The 23,300-nt window shown below is 42.3% G+C and overlaps 1 protein-coding gene across 3 annotated transcripts in view; it reads right to left on the bottom strand.

Annotated features, from left to right (window-relative positions):
- DYM (dymeclin) overlaps positions 1-23,300 on the bottom strand; it is a 566,463-nt gene that overhangs the window by 526,735 nt on the left and 16,428 nt on the right. For all 3 annotated transcript variants that reach the window (XM_073619238.1, XM_073619231.1, XM_073619222.1), the window contains exon 2: positions 2,477-2,646. In XM_073619238.1, coding sequence (XP_073475339.1) covers positions 2,477-2,616 — 140 coding nt within the window. In that variant the 5' untranslated portion in view covers positions 2,617-2,646. The remainder of the gene's footprint in view (positions 1-2,476; positions 2,647-23,300) is intronic.

The raw sequence follows: 23,300 nt of genomic DNA, 5'->3' as shown, positions 1-23,300 counted from the left end.
ACCCAAATGAAGGCTCTGGCCTTGACCCTTACTATCACAGACCCTCACTGTTGCTGCATTCGCATTAAACCCAATGCCACTATAATAAAAAAAAAAAAAAAGCCCAAATCTTGTTAAAGCAGATCTTTTTGGTTCTTCTTCTCCTGGGGGTTACAAAAGTGCATGCATTTAGTTCTGCACTCCTGTGTCCCAAATTCAGCCGACAGCGGGCTAATGTGGGAATCCGCCCAGAAGCCTGACTGGCAGCTGGCTTAGCCTCTCAGTACACCTCTGACAGCCTGTGCCAACCGCTCCCGTCACCTCCACAGCCCAGTGAACACTGGAGGGAAGAGAGAGAAGAGCAGGTGACTGACAGTCGCCAGCTCTCTGCTCACTGAAGTCTGAGAACTGAGCGATCAGCGGTCTCCGATTGCTCAGTTCTCAGTTTAGAGCCAGCGAGGGATAGTTGCAGCATCAGAGCGATGCTGTAGCCAAGTATGTGTGTTTTGTAAACCCGTACTTCTCTTTTAAAATAATAAAAATGTTTTTTTCTACAAAACTTCCTCCTCTCCATTACTGTGTCCCACAGGCTGCAGAGTGACAACTCCCATCATTCGAGCCACTTCTGGGAGCCTAGGCCATTACGGACATATCCCCTGGGGCTGTATAATACACTGCTGCAGAGCATAGAGACCACGTCAGTAAGTGACGGACGTTCTCGGAAACATTCAAGTGACAATGGTTTCACCAGGCAGTAAGTAGGGAAAATCTGCAACATGGAATCAAGCATTTTTTTTTGATTTTTTTAGAATAGAGGAAGGCTAATTAATCCATCAGCATTTTTCCGTCTGTATCCCTCTTACAGTTTTTTCTCACAGAAGCTTCAGATAGCGGTAAAACCCAAACAGGGGTTCCAATCATTCCATACGCTTTCCAAAACTAAGAAAAACAAATATAGCTAGACCTAAACCCCAACAATTAAAGTGATTGTAAAGTCTAGAATTTTTTTTTTTTTTTTAATTAGAATAACAAACATGTTTTGTGCAATGGTTTTGACCCTCCACTTCTGGTGTCCCCTCACTGGCGCTCCAGGCTCCTCTTCTTCTGTGTGCCAATAGCAAGCCGCTTTCTATGGGGCACACCTGCAGGCTTGCTCCTGAGCTGTGCTGTCTGTGTCCATAGACAAACACACACACACACACACACACACACACACAGCTCAGTCCCACTCCCACAGATCCTTCTCACAGCATTTGATTGACAGCAGCAGGAACCAATGGCTCCTGTTGCTGCGCAATTCAATGCAAGAAGTGAAAGAAAGGAGAGAAGATTGCAGCCAGGCACATTGCTGGATTCCCAACAGGCTAAGGTAAGTGTAGTGAAGGGGGGGGGTTACTATAATGCAGGGAATGCATTTTAAATAGAAGTTTCAGTCTTTAAAAAAAAAATTAAAAGTCAGCAGCTACAAATACTGTAGCTGTTGACTTTTAATAAGGACACTTACCTGTCCAGGGATCCTGCAATGTAAGCACCGCTAGCCGATTCATCAATCGGCCTCGGGTGCAGTAGACGGCATCTGTAGTAAAGAACACAGGAAGTGAAGCTTCATAGCCGGTTACATACTGTGCATGCGCAAGTTGCGCTGTGCTTACTGAATGGTCATACTGACTTCTGAGACCTCTGTGTCCCCCTAGAAGGCAGTGAGGAAAAAAAGGAGGAGCAGGAAATGTCGTGGATCACCGCACGGTGATCTTACAAGGAAGTGGGAGCGGGTACCTGTCAAAACCAGGTACCCTCTCCCCCCGAAAAAGTGCCGCATGTGGCGGTGGAAAGGGGGGGGGGGGTGCAAACAAGTGAAGCTTCTCCTTTTGGGTGGAGCTTCTCTTTAAGGTAAGAAAACACCCAGCCTATAGAACCACTTTAACTTCTTTTGCCCCCTTTATTTCTGGTAAATATACAGTACCATTTAAAGCATTTTGTTAAATCTGTTTAATAAGTGCAACAAAATATTCATTGATCTGCCAGAAATTTCAGCTATAACCTCCAATGATTCTCTGCCTTTGCCTCCTAATTTTCTCTGTTCCCAGTTCTCTCAGTCAACTCTGTAGTGCTAACACTGCTTTGTCTAGAGCCGGCGTTTGTTTAGAACAGGGTTCAGGTTCAAACCTGGTCCAATGAATTTGACCAAATATGTCCAAATTAGGTCAAAGAATTCACAAGCATTTCCAGATCAGCTCCAGTGAGGAGAATCCTGGGCCCACAGATTATCTACCAGAAATAAAAGCCGACATCCAGGTTTGGACCTGAACCTCGCTCCAAACGCACAAGCTCATCCCTTTTCTTGTCCTGTCCTAGGGCCGCAAATGTGTTACCGTCAACATAAAGGAAAAGGGTCTGAAATAATGTAAACAGATGCAGCCACCACATCTACGAACTGGTAAGCTGCAATATATTACATGTATGTTTTAGGATTTAGATTAAATTGTCTTGTGCTCACCTGTTTGTTGGGGTGCAGAAGGTGAAAGACAGGAGCTGGTTCCAGAAGGGCTCATTCTCAGAAATGGTCTCTGTTCCGGACAGTTTCTTCAAATAGTCGTTCTCAGAGAGTTCACTAATCGTGCTGCTGTTGGCACCCATGTTGCTAGAAGATCAGTAGTCTGATCATTCCTAAAGAGCAAAACACACAAAAGGCACATCACACATCATGGATTCAAAGTCTAATTCACTGTGTATTGTCATTTGAACAAGAACATGATCATCCCATCCTAAAGTGACCGTCTTTAAAATCAAAACGGTTTCTCTTACTTTCATTACCACCAATGCCTCCAGTACTGCAGAGAAACCGACATTCTAACATATAACTAGGGCAGCAACTAACGATTATTTTCATAATCGATCAGCTGGTCAATTATTTTTTAGATTAATCGGTTAATAACCCTAAAAAGAAAGTGTGGTGTATAATTTAGTTAATATGTAAAGTTTGAAAAAAAAAGGCAATTTAATCTTAAATATCTCTATGCAGTGGTAAATATAAATAACCAACTATATGGTTAGGGAGCAAAGTATCTAATCCACTCTGAGAATAACAGACAGAAGAGATATATACTGTATATACTATTAGAAGAGATATACTGTACATACTATTAGAAGAGATATACTGTACATACTATTAGAAGAGATATACTGTGTATACTATTAGAAGAGAGATACTGTATACACTATTAGAAGAGAGATACTGTATACACTAATAGAGGAGAAAAATACTGTATATACTAGAAGAGATATACTGTATATACTATTAGAGGAGAGATATACTGTATACACTATTAGAGAAGAGATATACTGTACATACTATTAGAAGAGATATACTGTACATACTATTAGAAGAGATATACTGTACATACTATTAGAGGAGATATACTGTATAAACTATTAGAGGAGAGATATACTGTATATACTATTAAAAGGGTCATTTTTTTTTTATTTAAAAAAAAACAAACAATGTCTACCTTCAAAGAAAATGTCATTTTAAGAATATTCGTTCGATTTTATAAATCGATCCGTGTGGCCAGTATAAGGCTCGGTACACACCTATGCAGATTGCTTTTGTTGATCTGTTTCTGCAGTGCTTTTTGCTGTGCGTTTTGATTTTTGCACACGTGATTTTGCTGCGATTTGTGTTTTTGCCATTTTTTTTTGGCCAATTTGTTGGGCAGAATAAAAAACACAAATTGCTGCAAGGACGCATTACATGCTTTTCTGCAGCTTCTCCATTGAAGTATATTGAACCAAAAATGCACAGTTTTGCATAAGAGCCCTTTCACACTGGGACGGGCGGCGGCGGTAAAGCTTTACCGTCGGTATGCGGCCGCTAGCGGGGGGCGGTTTTACCCCCCCCCGCTAGCGGTCGAGAAATGGTTAAAAACCACCGCAAAGCGCCTCTGCAGAGGCACTTTGCCGGCGGTATAGCCGTGCCATCCCATTGATTTTAATGGGCAGGAGCGGTGAAGGAGTGGTATACACTCCGCTCCTTCACCGCTCCGAAGATGCTGCTAGCAGGACTTTTTTTTCCGTCCTGCCAGCGCATCGCTCCAGTGTGAAAGCCCTCGGGGCTTTCACACTGGAATGAAAGAAGGGGAACTTTTGGGTCGGTTTGCAGGCGCTATTATTAGCGCAATAGCGCCTGCAAACCGCCCCAGTGTGAAAGGACCCTAAAAAAATAAATAAATAAATAAAGTCCCGGACCCTTTCCAAATACGCAGCGGCTGAAAAAAAGCATAGATGTGAACGTGTCCCATAAGAAACCATGTAGATGAATTGTAGTGCGTTTCTGCAAAAAGCACCAATAAACACATAGATGTGAACCAGGTCTAAGACGTTTAGTAACCTAATGGGGTTAAAAAAACTAAAATGAGCCCTTTATAGCACAAAAAAAAAAAAAAAAAAAAAAGCAGATACAGTGGAACCTCGGATTACGAGCATAATCCGTTCCAGGAGAATGCTCGTAATCCAATGCACTAGCATATCAAAGCGAGTTTTCCCACTGAAGTCAACGTAAACGAAAATAATTTGTTCCACACTGACTTCAATGGGATGCAATACCGCATGCGGCCAGAGGCGGGGGGCGCCGGAGAGCCTCGCAAACAGCCGAAAAGGCCCGAGGGACACTTCGGCTGACCTCGGCAAACCTCGGAAAGACTCAGTTCACGAGCCTTTCCGAGGTTTGCCGATGTCAGCCCAACTGTCTTCGGGTTTTTCCGTGCATTTCCGAACGGCCACTTTCGGCTCTGCTCGGCTCCGGCGCCCCCCACCTCATGCCAAAAGCGATACTGCACACCGCTTTTGGCCTGAATCCTGCTCGTTTTGCGAGACAACACTCGCAAACTGAGTTAGGATTTTTAGAAATACAGTGCTCGGTTTGCGAAACGCTTGTTAACCGCATTACTCGCAAACAGAGATTCCACTGTAATCACTACTGTAAGGGTTTTTTTTAACCCCATTATGTTACTGGCCGATTAATCGAATATGAAAATAGTAATCGATTCATTTCATAATCGATTAGTTGTCGATTAATCGATTAGTTGTTTCAGCCCTACCTATAATCATTCAGAAGTTTTGGAACTGCAGCCAATCAGGAAAGGTCTGGCACTGCCACATGATAGTTATTAACACATCCCGATTGGAGGCAATTACAGGGCATCGAATTAGTAACAAATCCCATTGACAGGAACATACTTTTACTTAACTGTGGACAGGATGCTGTTTAGTTTCAGCTATCATTTCTCCTGCCCTGTACCTGCTGTGCAGAATAGCCACACCCGGCACGTTGCAGGATGATGAAGCACGGTTCCGTGGGACTGTGGGATTTCTGTCAAAATCCGGCACAGTCCCGGTAGAATGTGGGACTCTTGGGAAGTAGGATTACAGCAGTTCAAAATCAAGAAAGATTCAAACGCAGACGGTACCTGCATTAAAAAAAAAAGTTTTCATGATTTTGGATAAATACATAAATGTATTAACCTGGATTTATCAGATCAGTATTGTTTGCAATTCTTATGAATGGCAAGTCTCATGTCAGCAATGTAATATTTTTACTGTTTTATAAAAAGAAAAAAAAAAAAAAAAAAAAAAACGCTGAGGTCTTTGGGTACCAATCATTACTGATCTAAAGTTTTCATTCAGAAGAAGAATTAAAAAAATAAATAAAATAAAATAAATAAATAAATAAAAAAAGAAAAAAAAAAAAAAAAAACCAACACACACACAACTTCCAATGTACAAAGATAAATAAAAAAAGGTGTGTGTGCAAGCCAGATATTTTTAGCTCATCAATGGGCAGACTAATGCCGCGTACACACGAGCGGACTTTACGGCAGACTTTGCCCGGCGGACGGGATTTGGTCGGACAATTCGATCGTGTGTGGGCTCCAGCGGACTTTGTATTCTCAAAAGTTGGACGGACTTAGATTTGAAACATGTTTTAAATTAATCCGTCGAAATCGAGTCCGGTCGAAAAGTCCGCCGTCTGTATGCTAGTTCGACGGACATAAAGCCACGCTAGGGCAGCTATTGGCTACTGGCTATGAACTTCCTTGTTTTAGTCCGGTCATACGTCATCACGTACGAATTCGACGGACTTTGGTGGATTGTGTGTAGGCAAGTCCGTACGTCGAAAAGTCCGCCGGGCAAAGTCTGCCGTAAAGTCCGCTCGTGTGTACGCGGCATTAAACCCCTCCCCAGATCCTCCTGCCTACCCATTTACCAATTCTATTTGATTTATTTTGAATAAAATTTTAGAAACACAGAGGGGTGGGCCCTGTGGCACTCAATGGATCCAATAAAATCCTACTTTCTTCATTACCCTTTGAGGGACATAGGAAGGAACAACTACTTAGGGTATCACATAGGAGACCCCCCTGAACAAGGGATTTAATCAGGAGGTCAAAAAGCCAGCGGTCTCTGAAACAGAATGGGAAGTGCAGAGACTTTACTTTTGATGGATCTCAGAACCAAAAACGTGGTGAAGAAACAGCTGCAGGAAGGAGAAAATCCTGCTACTAGGGTGGAAGTCCTTGGACTCACACCAGGTGAAGTAAACCTTCCACTTCTAATGATGGACCTTGCGGGAAGTGCACTTCCTATCCTTCAGCATTGTAGAATTTATAGACTCTAATGCCTCGTTTCCACTGAGCGGATCGGTTCGGGTCGGTACAGTTTGAATGGCCTAGAATGGTCCGGTCTATTCTGGTGAGCGTTTCCACTGCAAGTGGGACCACAAGGGGCCATACAGGGTTTAGAAAAAATGCCTCAGCATAGCACAGCAGAGGGTTTTCTGTCAGCCAATCAGTGGAATGTATCGTAGCTCTGCCCTAACCGAACTGTTCCATTTTCTATGGCCCCACATCTGAAGCAGGACCCTGAATGGAGCGGTACGGTTCGGTTGTATGGGCCGCTTTCATAATGGAAACACCCAAAATAGCGTACCGTACCGAACCGATCCGCTCAGTGGAAACGAGGCATAAGGTGCCCCTGGGTTTAAACAACCATGCCATTAAGGCCAGTGACTAAGATGCAAGGTGGAAAATGGGCCCTTGGTACAGTAGATCTGAACAGCCTGACAGGCCCATGGTATACCTGCCAGAAATTTTAGGTCAGCCTACCACATCTGCCTGGGCCAACCCAAAGCAAAGAGGATCATCAAAATTCCCTCCATCTCAACTTTGCAGAAGAGATGAGGATGAAGTTTCTGGGGTGGAAAGGAATAGGTCACGGTCTACTGCGTCCCACAGAGCAACCAGAGCATCCACCAGTGGGTTCCTGCACCTAGATACAAACCTGTCCAGTTGTTGTTGAACCTGGGGGTTGGGAGGTCCAAATCAGTTTTCCTTCACCTGTGGCATAGTTCTGGAACATCTATGTGTGTAGAGACCACTGTCCCTGGTCTAGATGCTAGCAGCTGAGGAAACCTGCCTTTAAATTTGTTATGCCTTAAAATGTACACAGTTGACCAGGCTAAAATGTGAAGTTCTACTCAGGACAGGATCTCCTCTACTTTACTTGCCGCAGCTAGATTTCTGGTTCATTGGCCACCATCATGGCATTGTCCATCTGCTCCTGTTGTTTTTTTTATTAAGTCGATCACCATCATAATCACATGTATAACTAAACCAGTAGCTATTCCCTATTTATTTTTTATATTTAATATCTATCTGAAGGTCTCTTTGGGTGACTTGTAACAACAATTACTAGCCATTTTTAAATTTCAAGTGTTAATCAACTACATGCAGCGATTTCCTCTAATTCTCATAAAGAAACTTCATCCTACTTTTCTAGTAGACTGTGTGGTTCTTCATTAATATCCCTAAGTGTGTAGTCCATATGCAGGACAAAGGCTGTTAAACCTGAATCAATATTTGTATGTCCCTCCGACTTCGCTCTACATGTCGCTACAATGGAGGAACCTTCCAGGATGTTAATTACTAATCTTGTACACATAACCACTTCCTTGTGTCTGACAACACCAGGAGAAGCTGCCAACATAATCACCCTTTTGTAGTTAAGATATCACATGTGAATAAGGCAGCAACAATTAGTCACTTTTTATCACGAAAAAAAAAAAAAAATCCTTCAAAAAGGATAATTAAAACATCTAATTAATCATAATTCCCCTCCTACATAGCAATTATCAAGGTAACAGTTGCTAGGATCGTCAGGGCCATGTCAGATGAGTGATTTACTGGCAGGATCACTAAAACTCAATTTATATAATCGCTAGCAAAGCCGCTCCATGTCTGCTTAAAATGCTACTACCAGACTATGGCTTGGTTCACATCCATGCAGCCTGCATTTGCACGGGCATGGCAGCCTATTCATTCTTTTGAATGGGCCGCTGTGCCTGCTTTTTATGCAGGAAAATGGTTCCTGCATTTTTTTTTTTCTTCAAAACTCAGCCGTTGGGAAAATCACATAGTGCTCTTGCACTATGCGATTTCCCACATTTGAAAACGAGCTGCAGTTTCAGATGCATGGTGGTGCCATTAAATCGGAGTTCCACCCAAAAGTGGAAGCTCCGCATATCTGCCTCCTACCCGTCCCCACTTCTGAGAGATCTCGCCCCGCTCCTCCTTCTCCCGCTGCCGGACCACTCAAGAAAGAGCAGCGCGCTTTGTACATGCGCAGTAGGGAACTGGCTGTGAAGGCAGGCAATGGCGGCACCAGAGAGCCGATGGAAACATTGCCTGGGGTGCTCACATCGTTAGATTCCAGGACAGGTAAGTGTCCCGATATTAAAGGTCAGCAGCTACAGTATGTGTAGCTGTTGACTTTTAATTCTTTGCTGGGCGAATTAAAACAACTTGCTTCCCAGTAAAAGTAGCACACTGTACACACATAAGACACTTGTTAGGCACCGATTCAACCCCTTAAACACCCTAGATCAGTGATGGTGAACCTTGGCACCCCAGATGTTTTGGAACTACATTTCCCATGATGCTCATGCACTCTGCAGTGTAGTTGAGCATCATGGGAAATGTAGTTCCAAAACATCTGGGGTGCCAAGGTTCACCATCACTGCCCTAGATGTTAATCCCTTCCTGCTCAGTGTCATTAGTACAGTGACAGTGCATATATTATTAACGCTGATCACTGTAATAATGTCAGTGGCAGTGAGCTAGTTCCACCCAGTCAGTTAGTATCAGATTACCCACCACACTATTGCAGTCCTGTTATAAAGTCGCTGATTACCACCATTATTAGTATAAAAAGTTCCAGTATATATCCTATATAGTTTGTAGATGCAATAACTTTCACGCAAACCAAACTATACACTTATTCAGATTTTTTTTTTTTTTTTTTTTACACCAAAAAGACAAAGACATGTAGCAGAATACATTTTTGGCCAAAATGTATTAAGAGATTGTACATAAACGTCGGCAGAATGGCACGGCTGGGGAAATGGGCATACAGGTACGTCCCTTTGAATTTGCCGCCGTGTGGTCACGTGCGCGTCACCGGCGGCGCGCCCACGACCTTGCCGGGAGCTTTGCGAGTTAGATTGCGGGTCCCGCGGACTCGATCGCCACGGGGATACCCGCGATCGTCTCACGGAGCTGAAGAACGGGGAGATGCTAATGTAAACAAGCATCTCCCTGTTCTGCCTAGTGACAGTGTCACTGATTATAGCTCCCTGTGATTGGGAGCGGTGATCAGTGATGTGTCACATGTAGCCCCTTCTCCCTACAGTTAGAAACACTCCCTAGGACACACTTAACCCCTCCCTAGCCCCCTAGTGGTTAACCCCTTCACTGCCAGTGTCATTTTTACAGTAATCAGTGCAATTTTATAGCACTGATCGCTGTAAAAATGACAATGGTCCCAAAAACGTGTCAAAATTGTCCGATGTGTCCATTATGACGCAGTCACGATAAAAAAAAAAATAAATAAATAAAAAAAATCACAGATCGCCGCCATTACTAGTAAAAAAAAAAATAATGTATTAATAAAAATGCCATAAAACTATCCCCTATTTTGTAAACACTATCACTTTTGCGCAAACCAATCAATAAATGCTTATTGCGATTTTTTTTACCAAACATATGTAGAGGTATACGTATCGGCCTAAATTGAGGAAAAAAAAAAATATATATTTTTTGGGGATATTATAGCAAAAAGTAAAAAAAAAAATGCATTTTTTCCAAAATTGTCGCTCTATTTTTGTTTATAGCGCAAAAAATAAAAACCGCAGAGGTGATCAAATCCCCCCAAAAGAAAGCTCTATTTGTGGGGGAAAAAAAAAAAAAAGGACGTCAATTTTGTTTGGGAGCAACGTCGCACGATCGCGCAATTGTCAGTTAAAGCGACGCAGTGCCAAATCGCAAAAAGTGCTCTGGTCTTTGGCCAGCAAAATGGTCCGGGGCTTAAAGCGGAGGTTCACACAAAAAGTGAACCTCCGCTTTTTGGAACCCTCCCCTGTCTAACTGGGCGTAGACTCCGACGGGAATCTACGCCACTTCCTGTCCCCCCCGCGCTGTCTGCTGGGACATACACAGGTCCCAGAGACAGCAGGGACCGTTCTGATTGCGCAGCGCAACTCGCGCATACGCAGTAGGGAACCGGGAAGTGAAGCCGCAAGGCTTAATTTTCTGATTCTCTTACAGAAGATGGCGGCAGCACCCAAGAGCTGAACGACGTTTCGGCCTCGGGTGCCGACATCGCTGGACCCTGGGACAGGTAAGTGTCCTTATTTAAGTCAGCAGCTGCAGTATTTGTAGCTGCTGACATTTAAAATTTTTTTTTTTCCGCGGGACTCCCTCTTTAAGTGGTTAAATAGAACACACAAAAAAAAAAAAGAAAAAAAAAGAAAAAAAAAGAAAAAACAGCACCACTGAGCGTGCAGAAAAACACACATGCAAGTACAACATCACAATTTTCCTTATTACTCTGCACTGCTAAATGTAAGATACAATGAAAAAGTAGAATGCTCTGTACTGAGACAAACAAATATAATACAAAACAACGGAAAAAGCATGTGACATGACAAGGCATACAGTCACATTAGAACAATTATTAGAACCTCATGATCAGCCAGCGAATCGGAGCCTCAGGGCAAGTCTGGTGCTGGTTGTGACCCAGGTCACAATGTCACGAGAATAATAGATATACATGTAAGATATATAATAATAATAATAATATGCCACTCTAGAAACAGACAATCTAAACCTAGTAACCTGTGTAATAAGAGCTCCTGATGAAGAGGATCGGGTATGCGGAGATTGCGTCATCAGCCACTCTTGCGTGTGTTGCCATTTACAGCGACCCTGGGAGCCACCACTTTGCGCCTGTTAGCCCCTCCCCCCCATTCACATATAAGCATTCTTTTTTTTTTGCACCTAAACCTATATGTGATAACAACAGGAGTCCCATTCTTTCCAATACATGCTGTTCACATCACTATGTTCAGACATTCAAAACTCAGAAAGAAACAAACTTTGTTTGAAAAAGTGTTGCGTGTTTTTGGCCCCAGCTTTCATACACAAACCCTTGCAAAAAAACATTTAGGGCCCATTCACACCAGATGCAGTTGGAATGCGTTTTTTTTAAGCATTCCCACTTCATAGACCATCTAAAGTCCAGGTTATTTATTATTATTATACAGCATTAAGGGGAGGTTCGCACTGCTGCGGTGCGAATTTTGCGCAAATTTGATCCGATTGCGTTATAAAGAATTCGCAACGAAAATTTGCGTGTTCTGGCGAATCTACTGCGATTCTACGGCAAATATTGCATTGAATTCACATCGCACACGGTTCAAACTCGCACAGGACCCTTTTTGTACGCAGCTTAGATTCGCAACACATTGATGTGAACGGCACTAATGGAAAACGATGTTATTTAAATGACTTGCAAATTTGAGCGATCGCAACGGCTCAAATTCGCAATAGAATTCGCAGCAGTGTGAACCGGCCCTTATATAGAATTTTTTTTTCTGCTCAAACACTCCTCTCCTAAACGCACTGGTGATGGGGGTTTTTTTTTTTTCAGCCTCTAAAAATGCTCCTCTTCTAATATACCTGTAAACGTGCATTAAACTTGTAGATGTTTCAAACTGACAGCACTCCAGCTGTTGGGAAACTACAAGTCCCATCATGCCTCTGCCTGAGGGAGTCATGCTTGTAACTGTCAGCCTTGCAATGCCTCATGGGACTTGTAGTTTCGCAAAACAGCTGGAGGACCGCCAGTTTGAGACCCCCTGCGTTAAAGGCTGAGAAAAAAAAAAAAAAAAACTCATACGCCTGCAAAGCAGGATTTTTTTTATGTCCTGTGTGAGGCCTTAAAGCACAACTAAACTCTTGAAAATACTAACCTCCCCCTTACAGCGATGAGGCAGTTACATCATCCCCCACTGGTCGGTGTCATCTTTTCCCCGGGCTACTTTTAGGTGTCAGGTTTTTAAACTCTTGATTGGGGGAGGGGGAATAATGCCATCCCACGCATGCGCACGAGATTCAGTCGTCATTCTAGCACAGTCAAAGCGTGCCAGGAATGCACACTGAGCTGCACTTGCACAGCAGTGTACATTCAATAGAGAACTGCGAGCTGGCAGGTAAGTGGCTGTTATTGCAGAAGAGACCTAACATTTCTAATGTAATAAAGAGCTGCTAGCTCGCAGTTTTCCAGTTCTGCTTTAAAAGGGAGCAAATAAGAGCAGTTCATTTTGAGTCTGGGTTCACGCTGATGCGATGCGATGCGAATGGGTGCAATTCTCATGCAGATTTCTGCTGGAGCTCAGTGCGATTTTGTCTTGCGATTTGTGCTAAAGACTGTGCAATTGTAATGCGAATTGAAAGCGTTTTGGGACATTAGACAGGAAATAGGAAGTGTGGAGAGGAGAAATATGTAAAAATCTACACACGAAAAAAAAAGCAGTATTTGCACACATCTGAACACAATATGTGATTTTAATGCGGTTTCCAATGAGGTCTATGGAGAGAAAAAATCAAATCGCACCACAGTAAACTCGCACAGGACCCTTTTTGTTGCTGCATCGCATTCGCAACGCATAGATGTGAACAACCATCATTGAACACAACCGGGGTTATTTACTAAAGGAAAATCCACTTTGCACTACAAGTGCAAACTACAAGTGCAAAGTTGGAAGTGCAGTCGCTGTCCGAGGGAGAACATGCAAGGGAAAAAAAAAAAAAAACTGCATTTTAGCTTGCACATGATTGGATAATAAAACAGAAGAGCTTCCCCTCAGATCTACCCCTTAGATTTACAGCAACTGCACTTCCAAGTGGACTTGTAGTGCAAAGAGGATTTGCCTTTTCTAAAATAACACCCAATGTATTTTTGAGCACATGCGAATCTAGGTTTTTTGTAATGCATCAAATTTGCATCAGTGTGAACCGGCATTTAAAGCAGAGTTCCTAATGCGCTGGTATGTGATGTATACTAGCACATTATGCCTTTATCTTGCAGGTTCCAGAAAAAAAAAAACAAAAAAAAAAAAAAAAAACTACACACTGGTTTACTACCGCTTTAAAGTAGCGTAGTGCCAAATAGCAAAAAATGGCCTGGTCATGAAGGAGGTAAAACCTTCCGGAGCTGAGGTGGGTAACCACTTGCCGACCGCCGCATCTACATATACGTCGGCAGAATGGCACGGCTGGGCAAATGGGTGTACAGGTACATCCCTTTGAATCTGCCACCGTGTGGTCACGTACGTTTTTAATTATTTAGGATCCATATCTTTATTTTAAAAGCATTTTTAGAGCACTCACGTTTCTTTGCTGAATCGGTCCTCGATGGCCGATTTTGTAGAGGAATATAATTTATTTTCCTGTTTACAGGCAGTTTCCATAGTGCTTGTGGGCAGGTGAAGCCCACAAGCACTATCTTCCGGGCTCTGGTGCAGCTGAGCGACCAGCATGCACCATCCCCGTTCTCGCGCATGCGCTGTATGTACGGCGAAGCGCCGTACACTTCAGACGTTGCCATCGCAACGGGCGGCGTCCTCAGAAGTGCCCGCCCCCATTGCGTGCAACGAAGCCCTCAGCGCTGCCCAGTGACTCCTGGGAAATGACAGCCATCTTCCAGGAGCACTAGCACCGAGGGAAATGACATCAGGCGCCTTGGAGAGGTAGAGGCAGATTACGAGGGACCCCTTAGCAAAAGACCTGAAAAGGTGAGTAAAAAAAAATAATAATTTTGCCAAAGGTTGTTATTTAGATTTAATGCAGCAAAATGCATGTAAAAAAAAAAAAAAAAAAAAAAAAAAAACTATGACTGGAACTCCGCTTTGTTTACTTATACTTTGAAGGAGGGGCTCCAAGACAGCAGTAAAGACCCTGAAGAGGTGACTGAACCCTGTCTATGCCACCTACAATTATGGATTCTGCTCTCCAAGCCAACAGCAAACACATAATATAATGAATGCTAAAAATGTCATAATAAAAATAAATAAAGAAGGATTTTTCAAAAAAGTAGGTTGTCCAGGGGGCGATCATCAGCCGGTCTTACAGATGCCACAACCTAACAGGCCTTCATTTACACGCAGGGAGTTTGCATCAGTTTAGATGTTCACCTTGTACGCAGACTTCAGAGGATGACACACCCAGATAGCAAAGAGCCGTGAAACAAAGCAATCGTTCAATGACCATAATGGTGCTTGTGCATAATATAAAAAAAAAAAAAAAAAAAAAAAAAAAAAGCATTAATACAATAAGCAATTGTTCCACCCTGCATGGTTTTCTGACCATCACTACTTCTCATTAAGCACTTTTAAAAGGTCACCACAGGGATCCCTTTAAATGACATGCCATAACCAATTATTTTCGGAAAAATAAAAATTCCTACAGGCTTACTATTCTTAGTCCTTGCTATGTGACAATAGAAGTCTAAGGCTCGGTTCACACTAGGACAACTTGGGATCCGACTTGTAAGCCCTCAAGTCGCCCCAGAAAGAGATTCACATTACAGTGAATGGGAGCGTCTTAATAGACACTACTGAAGTCGCTCCGACTTCAGAGCGTACTCCCTGTACTACTTGGATTCGACTTGGTAGGCGACCTGTACCATAGAAATCAATGGAAGTCGCCTCCAAGTCGGATATCTCTCTACAGTCAAGCGACTTTGCAGGGAAAAAATTTAGTTTGCCCAGGCAAACCCCTCCCTCTCAGAGAGCTGATTATCCTGTGATTGGCCACAGCCAAAGTCGCCTGGCCTGGAGGCGACTTGAAGTCGCGTTGTAATTTGCTAAAGTCGCACTGCAGTCGCGCTGAAGTCGCGTTGAAGCCGCCGTACAAAGTCGCGCTGAAATCGTGTTGCCCCTGTGCGAACCGAGCCTAAGAGGCTTATTTTTTAACTGTTTGTCATTTGCAAAAGGTTTAAACAAAAAAAGAGACAGAAGGCAGAAGCAAGAACTAGAAGCCAAAGAGACAACAATGCCGCTGTGCTTCCGGCTTGGTTTTCTGACAGCTGTATCTGGGAAGGAAAGTACATAGGTCAATATAATGATCACATTCCATTCATCTACTGCTTTTCTTTCTATAGAGAAATATCAGAGCTCTCCTGTAAGTGGTTAATTTTAGAGACATCAGCAGGTCTTAAAAAAAATTTAAAAAATTTAAAAAAAAACAACTCTTTAAAGTTTTTCTTAGTTACTCCTGTCCCCCAGGGAAAAAAATGCATGAAACATTGTCACATATTTCAAGGTGGTCCAAATCCTAAGTCAACATGGTTGAGAGCAAACCCCCCCCCCCCCCTCTCTCCCCGACCGCTGTCCAACCGAAGACCAGGGTATTCGGATTGTGCCCGTGATCTTGGGCAACAGACTATTTCCCTGATACCAGCACTGCCACTACCCAGGAGAAGAATGATATTGGCAGTGGGATGTGGGGAATGGACTGATTGCCGGGGTTAGAGGACTGAATGTCAGGAGAGGAAGGGGAACGAGACTGGCAGTAGAAGGGGATAGCAGAAGGGGTGGTAGCTACTGGGCTTTGCTGGAACAGGAATGCCCACAAATTGGGCTTTATACAGGGGTGGAGCTCACAGCCAAAAATACAAGACATAAAAGAAGTGCTTTTCGGGCCAAATGGTTCAGTAAATCTTTTCCAAAGGGCTAATTATTTTTTTTACATCAATCACTGGATCAGTAGGTAAGATTTTATTCCTGTTGAGACGACTTTTTTTTTTACCTAAAAATGATCACACTGGAGTTCTTCTGTAATTAGAACCATCTTTATAATCCACAGTTTATAGGAATCAGTACACATTTTAACATTATCAAATCACATTTAAGTGCTTAAAAGTACTTGATGATGAAAAAAAAAAAAAAAAGACTGCTACTGAGCTTCCATGTGTGACCTGTGCAGTCCAATTCACATGTGGGATTAGTGGTAATTGCAGCCAGTCTGCTAAATCTAACCAGTGCAGTTTCTTTGGATTACTGTACTTAAAAAACCCAACCCCCCTTTAAAAAGGGGTTTTAAACCCTCAAGGTTTTTTCACCTTAATGCATTCTACGCATTAAGGTGGAAAACTCCCTGTGATAGTTACAGAGTTAGTCAGGTTGAAAAAAAAGACACAAGTCCATCCAGTTCAACCATAAAAAATACCATTGCCCCGTACACACGGTCGGATTTTCCAATGGAAAATGTCCGATCGGAGCGTGTTGTCGGAAATTCCGACCGTGTGTGGGCTCCATCGGACATTTTCCATCGGATTTTCCGACACACAAAGTTTGAGAGCAGGATATAAAATTTTCCAACAACAAAATCCGTTGTCGGAAATTCCGATCGTGTGTACACAAATCCGACAGACAAAGTGCCACGCATGCTCAGAATAAATAGATGAAAGCTATTGGCCACTGCCCCGTTTATAGTCCCGACGTACGTGTTTTACGTCACCGCGTTCAGAATGATCGGATTTTCCGACAACTTTGTGTGACCGTGTGTATGCAAGACAAGTTTGAGCCAACATCCGTCGGAAAAAAATCCTAGGATTTTGTTGTCGGAATGTTCGAACAAAGTCCGACCGTGTGTACGGGGCAATACAATCCCATATACCCAATCCTATACTCACAGTTGATCCAGAGGAAGATGAAAAAAAAAAAAAAACAGAAAAGCATGATCCAATTTACTACAGCAGGGGAAAAAAATTTCTTCCTGATCCCAGAGAGGCAATCGGATTTTCCCTGGATCAACTTTACCTATAAATGTCAGTACCCAGTTATATTCTGTACATTTAGGAAAGAATCCAGGCCTTTCTTAAAGTAATCTACTGAGCTGGCCAGAACCACCTCTTGAGGGAGTCTATTCCACATTTTCACAGCTCTTACTGTGAAGAAACCTTTCCGTATTTGGAGATGAAATCTCTTTTCCTCTAGACGTAAAGAGTGCCTCCTTGTCATCTGTGATGACCGTAAAGTGAATAACTCAACACAAAGTTCACCATATGGACCCCTTATATATTCGTACATGTTATCCCCCCTTAATTGCCTCCTCTCAAGAGTAAATAAATTCAGTTCCTCTAATCTTTCCTCATAGCTGAGCTCCTCCATGCCTCTTATCAGTTTGGTTGCCCTTCTCTGCACCTTCTCCAGTTCCCCGATATCCTTTTTGAGAACTGGTGCCCAAAACTGAACTGCATATTCCAGATGGGGTCTTGCTAATGATTTGTATAGGGGCAAAATGATATCTCTCTGGAGTCCATACCTCTCTTAATACAAGAAAGCCATTGGCTCCCGCTGCTGTCAAGCAAATCCAATGATGCAGGAGCCAGGGGGTGGGGACAAGTCCTGCTGTCTGTCAATCGACGCAAAAGCAAGACAGGAGCGCGCCCGCGTAAGTGCCCCGAGGGAGAGTGGCTCTACAACAGGGCACTCGAGAAGAGGAGGAGCCAGGAGCGCCACTGAGGCACCACAGAAGAGGAGGATCGGGCCACTCTGTGCAAAACCAACTGCACAGAGGAGGGAAGTATGACATTTGTTTTTTTAAAAACAACCTTTACATATCCTTTAACTCCACCTGCTCCTACCCATTCACAAAGAAAAAAAACCCTTTTGTACTTACCCAATGCTGCATGACTCTCCACAATGACTCTTCAAGTAAAGGAGACCACTGCTCTAAGCCTGCCTTTGCCACTTGAAGGCCTCAGGACCCTGTGAGAACCCCCACCAATGGACTCTTTTTTTTTTTTTTTTTTTTTCAGCCAATGATGAATATCCATATCACCAAGGAGCAACATGGGTAAGTGAAGAAGGACGCCTCCATATTGTGGTCTAGAAAAAAAAAATGGAATTGGGATATGGCATGTCACATGACCCCAACTTCTCAGGTAAAAAAAATGGGGTTCAAACTTGTTGTCATCAGACAGAGGAAATATTTTCCAATGGGGACACCTGTAAATCTCCTACAGAGAAACTGACCGAAAATAAATAAATCAAAAAAAGGTGAATGTTTTGCTACTTCTGGCCTTGGCATTCCAGTTCTTATTTCATTTTTATAGGTGTGTGGTAAAGAGTAATCTCACCTCGTGCACCACCATATGGCACAGTAACCTGCACTGCTGCAGATAGGTGGTCACTGGAGCAAGTGCTATTGTTGGCACAAAGGATCATTGGTGGTACTGGTACCTAAACCACCATAAATTTATAGCGGGTATAGGAAGGTGGCTTTAGACCAGTTATTCTCAACCAAGGTTCCTCTAGAGGTTGCCAGCAGGGGTTCCGTGAGTAGAGTACACATACTAGGGGCCAATTTAGACAGGAGCCATTTAGCCTACCAGCATGTCTTTGGAGTGCGAGAGGAAACCAGAATAACCGGAGGAAACCCACACAGGCACAGGGAGAATATACAAACTCCAGGCAGGTAGTACTGTGGTTGGGATTCGAACCAATGAGCCTAGTGCTGCTAGGCAGAAGCACATTTTTCCTACTGACTACCAACGTACAGGTCATTTTTCCGTATGATCACTGAAGAATTGGTTTTATTAAGGGAACCCTGAGATTAAATTCAGGAGTTCCTCTGGGGTACAAAAGGTTGAGAAATGCTGCCTCACACATTATGAGGGACTCTCTCCATCCTACATGTGCATTACTTATCCCCTTCCTGCAGGTTGTAGGTTTCTTAGTATAAGGACCGGTACCCCAGGACCGAGGGGTAGGATTGATCAAACACACCGCAGTTGGGAAAAGAACGAATGGTATTAGATGATTTGTCATGGCCATTTTATGTTATTGTTATATTTTAAAATTAAGTCTGCTGCTATAGTGTAATTTTTAGTGCATTTATGCTAGGTTTTATTGGCAATTTTTATTACTAGTGCAATATATATCGTTTATGGAGTGGTAACGTGTGGGTGTTTGTTTAGTATTGTCTTGTTTTTTTTCGGTTATTGGTGCCAGTGTGTTGTGTAGGCAAGCAGTGTTAAAGCGGAGTTCCACACAAAAATGTAACTTCTGCTTTTCGGAACCCTCCCCCCCTCCGGTGTCACATTTGGCACCTTTCAGGGGGGAGGGGGGTGCAGATACCTGTCTAAGACAGGTATTTGCACCCACTTCCGGCATAGACTCCCATGGGAGTCTACGCCTCTTCCTGTCCCTCCGCGCTGTCTCCTGGGAAACACACAGCTCCCAGGAGATAGCGGGGACCAGTTACGATGCGCAGCACGACTCGCGCATGCGCAGTAGGGAACCGGGAAGTGAAGCCGCAACGCTTCACTTCCTGATTCCCTCACCTAGGATGTCGGCGGCAGCTGCCGAGAACCGAGCGGGTTCTCGGCGTCGCCTGCCGACATCGCTGGACCCTGGACAGGTAAGTGGCCATTTATTAAAAGTCAGCAGCTGCAGTATTTGTAGCTGCTGGCTTTTAATATTTTTTTTTTTTTGGCGGTTTAGGTGGACCCCCGCTTTAATTTCGTTGACTAAATTAATTATATTTTAGCCGACTAAAACTAAAAACATTTGAGATGACTAAAATACGACTAAAACTAAAAATGGCATTTTAGTCAAAAGACTATGACTAAAACTAAATTGAAATTTGACATCAAAATTAACACTGCACTACCACATAAGAATATGTAGGGGGCATTTACTAAGCTGCTAAAAGAAAAAATAAATGGAGTAAAAATTTTCTCTTTTAATATTGGTATTATATTCAGGTAATATGTGCAAATAGCAATACAGCTAACAGAGTTTAGTTTTTTGGTTGTTTTTTTTTACATTTTTAAGCTGTACTTCTGCTGGTCAAAAAGCAATATTTTTGTTCATTTATGAAACTTGGTTTTATTTATAAAGACGTTCTATATCACAATGGCTAAATCTGTGTCTGTTCAACCCTTAGGACCATAAATAATAACATATTACATTTTTACTCCGGAAGTATATAATGTTTGGCAACTCTAAAGAAATGCTTAAATAAGGCATTAAAAAAATTTAACTAAACTCATTCGATTTTAGTTGACCAAAATGTACGGGAGATTTTAGTCGACTAAAACTTAAATGGTATTTTAGCCAAATGACTTATAACTAACACTAAATCTAAAATTTGATGTCAAAATTAACACTGTGTGTAGGTTACTTTTCATGCATACACGTTTCAGAATAAAGAACATCCTTATTTTTGTTTTTTTGACGTTTTTGAGGTGCAGGCGTTTCAGGGGAGAGGAGATCACGTGTGTGTATGTATGTATGTATGTATGTATGTATGTATGTATGTATGTATGTATGTGTATATATATATATATATATATATATATATATATATATATATATATATATATATATACACATACACATATACATATATACACATACACACACACACACATACATACATACATACACACACACACGTGTGTCCTAACTTGTACAAGAGAAATCCTTAATTTAGATCAGACCGCCCTCAAGTTCTACATAATGTAGACTAATAAGCGTAATAATAATTTAACATACACAAATTTTTCTGCCAACTCAGTCAATGGATTAAAAATACATGTACCAGGCACTAATTATGTCATTACCGATGGCCAATTAATAAAGGTGTATCCAGGTTGTCTATAAATATCATTAAGTGGTGCTTGGAAAAACCGGTTATTCCAAATTGCAGAACAAAAAAAACCTAAAAGGTGACAGCAATACAGAATATATTAGAACAGATTTAATGGCCAAGTTCATCTTTTTTTTTTTTCTAAATTCCAGCTCCCCTATGTAACAATACAGCATTCATAACAGCAATATATGGACTGTCATAATATATGTTGGAGATCTAACTGCTGGATTTTCTGTGCTATTAACATGTGGTTTTTGTGCATGTAATTTTTATTTTATTTTATATCTGATACGCATATGATATCTGCTCAGGATAGCACAATTTATATGCACATTACTGCATCGGTATATGGTTTCTATTAAATGCACACTATGCAATATAGTCTCTGGCTTTTATCCCAGAGGTTGTAGGACTAATTAGGCTGTGCGACACCTGTAATTTGTCATATACCCTCTACAGCATATGATTACTGGATATATACTCAATAGCTGTGATATCTTTTATATTACAAAGGGGGTTTTGTATACGGTGTATAGCGTATAGTTTTACTACTACAAGCAAAGGGTGCTAGAATTGAGGCTGTCCCAATATATAATTTTGTAGGTAGCGCCAATATACCCTAACTCTATATTCCCATACGCTTTGCAAAGAACCTTACCAGGGACTTTGTGTGAGGGAGGCAGCAACCTGTGGTTTCTGACCCTATATACGTACCCTAAGCGCAGTTTGTACCCATATAATCAATACAGCATTCATGTACTTTTTTTTTTGCAAAAATATCAACACTTTCCATAAAATCTACAGACACGCACCTTACTGTCCTCCATCCATGATTCCAAACGTATCTATTGCTTCTGTCTTACGTCCTTACAGATTAGGTCTGATCTCATTAGCACAAATGCTGCATCATCCACCCTCCCAGCTGCACATTTTTTTAAATGAAATGCAATCAGTGATCACCCTTCTCACTAAATACACAATCAGATTGTATAGTGTATGGCCATCTTTATACAAGTACATAGGAGGGAGTGGTCAAGCCCTGTTCACATCGCTGCATAGCGGCAACTCGCATTCCCATGTGGTTTTATTTAATTTTTAATTTTTTTTAAAGCGGTGGGGGGGGGGGGGTGTTTTGGAGCATCCACCTGAATGTGTTGCCCTACACACAGCAATCGCCCCAAAGAAGCTTCAGAACTTTTTTTTTTTTTTTTTTTTTTTTTTTAAGAGTGGAGCTTGGTGCATTTTTTACTGCGATAGTTGGAGCAGCGCATTTCTGCGATGCAAGGAAATGCACAGTAGTGAATGAAGCCTCATTGTTTCACTTACAGGCCCCATTCACATCTAGCATAGTGGCAGCAAACGTTTTGTGTCTCGTTTTTTTCTGTGACACGCATAGGGCAGCCTGCTGATTTAAATGAGCTGTGCTATATGTGGCTTATGGAACATGTTGGCGTTTTGTGGGTTGTGTGTTTTTTTTTTACCGTGCATTTTGCAGCATTTGCCATTCGTTTTTTCAAATGCTAAAATGTGCGTTTGCTTCTGTGTTTGGTGTGTTAATGCCACAGCCGATTTTCTGATCAACTCCCCGGTGCTGCCGCCACCATTCCCGGTAAGGGAAACCGGCAGTGAAGTCTTTCGTCTACACAGCCCGTTCCCTACTGCGCGTGCGTGAAGCGTGCTGCGCTTTCTACTTGGCGGGGGGGCCAAACATCTGAGGGATGGCACTGCCTCCTGGAAGTGGGGAAGGGTACCCGTTCCCCCATGAAAGGTGCCAAACCTGGCAGCAGATCAGCGGAAGCTCCACTTTTGGGTGGAACTCCGCTTTAAATGTAAATCTTAGAACTGGATGAACAGAAATACAAATTCTTTAAGAGGCAAACGGCTCCCATATTTGTATTTTATCTTTATGTTTTGCTGTGTGGATTATAAATTTAGTCAAAAATGTAATGATGCACCAGGCCCAGATGGCATCCATCTGCGTGTGCTAAAGGAATTAACTTTACCAGGAAATAAAATTTATACAACATGGCAGAGTAATAAACCAAATCACATTATTTTGGAGGGAAAAAAAACAAAAAACAAACATCCCTTCCTTGAGCAACACTGCTTGGAGGGTCCTCAGTTAGCTTGAAACAGAGGCAAAATTTCAGACAATATTTGATTTTCAATCGCCCTGTCTGTTATGCTGCACTACTAAGCGGACATCTTTTACATGCATTGCTTAAACGATTAATTTCCACCATGAAGTTGAACTAAAATGCAAAAAAA

The sequence above is a fragment of the Aquarana catesbeiana genome, linkage group LG01, assembly GCF_042186555.1.
Source record: "Aquarana catesbeiana isolate 2022-GZ linkage group LG01, ASM4218655v1, whole genome shotgun sequence".
Classification (NCBI taxonomy): Eukaryota; Metazoa; Chordata; class Amphibia; order Anura; family Ranidae; genus Aquarana; species Aquarana catesbeiana.
This window is presented reverse-complemented; position numbering and strand designations above follow the sequence as displayed.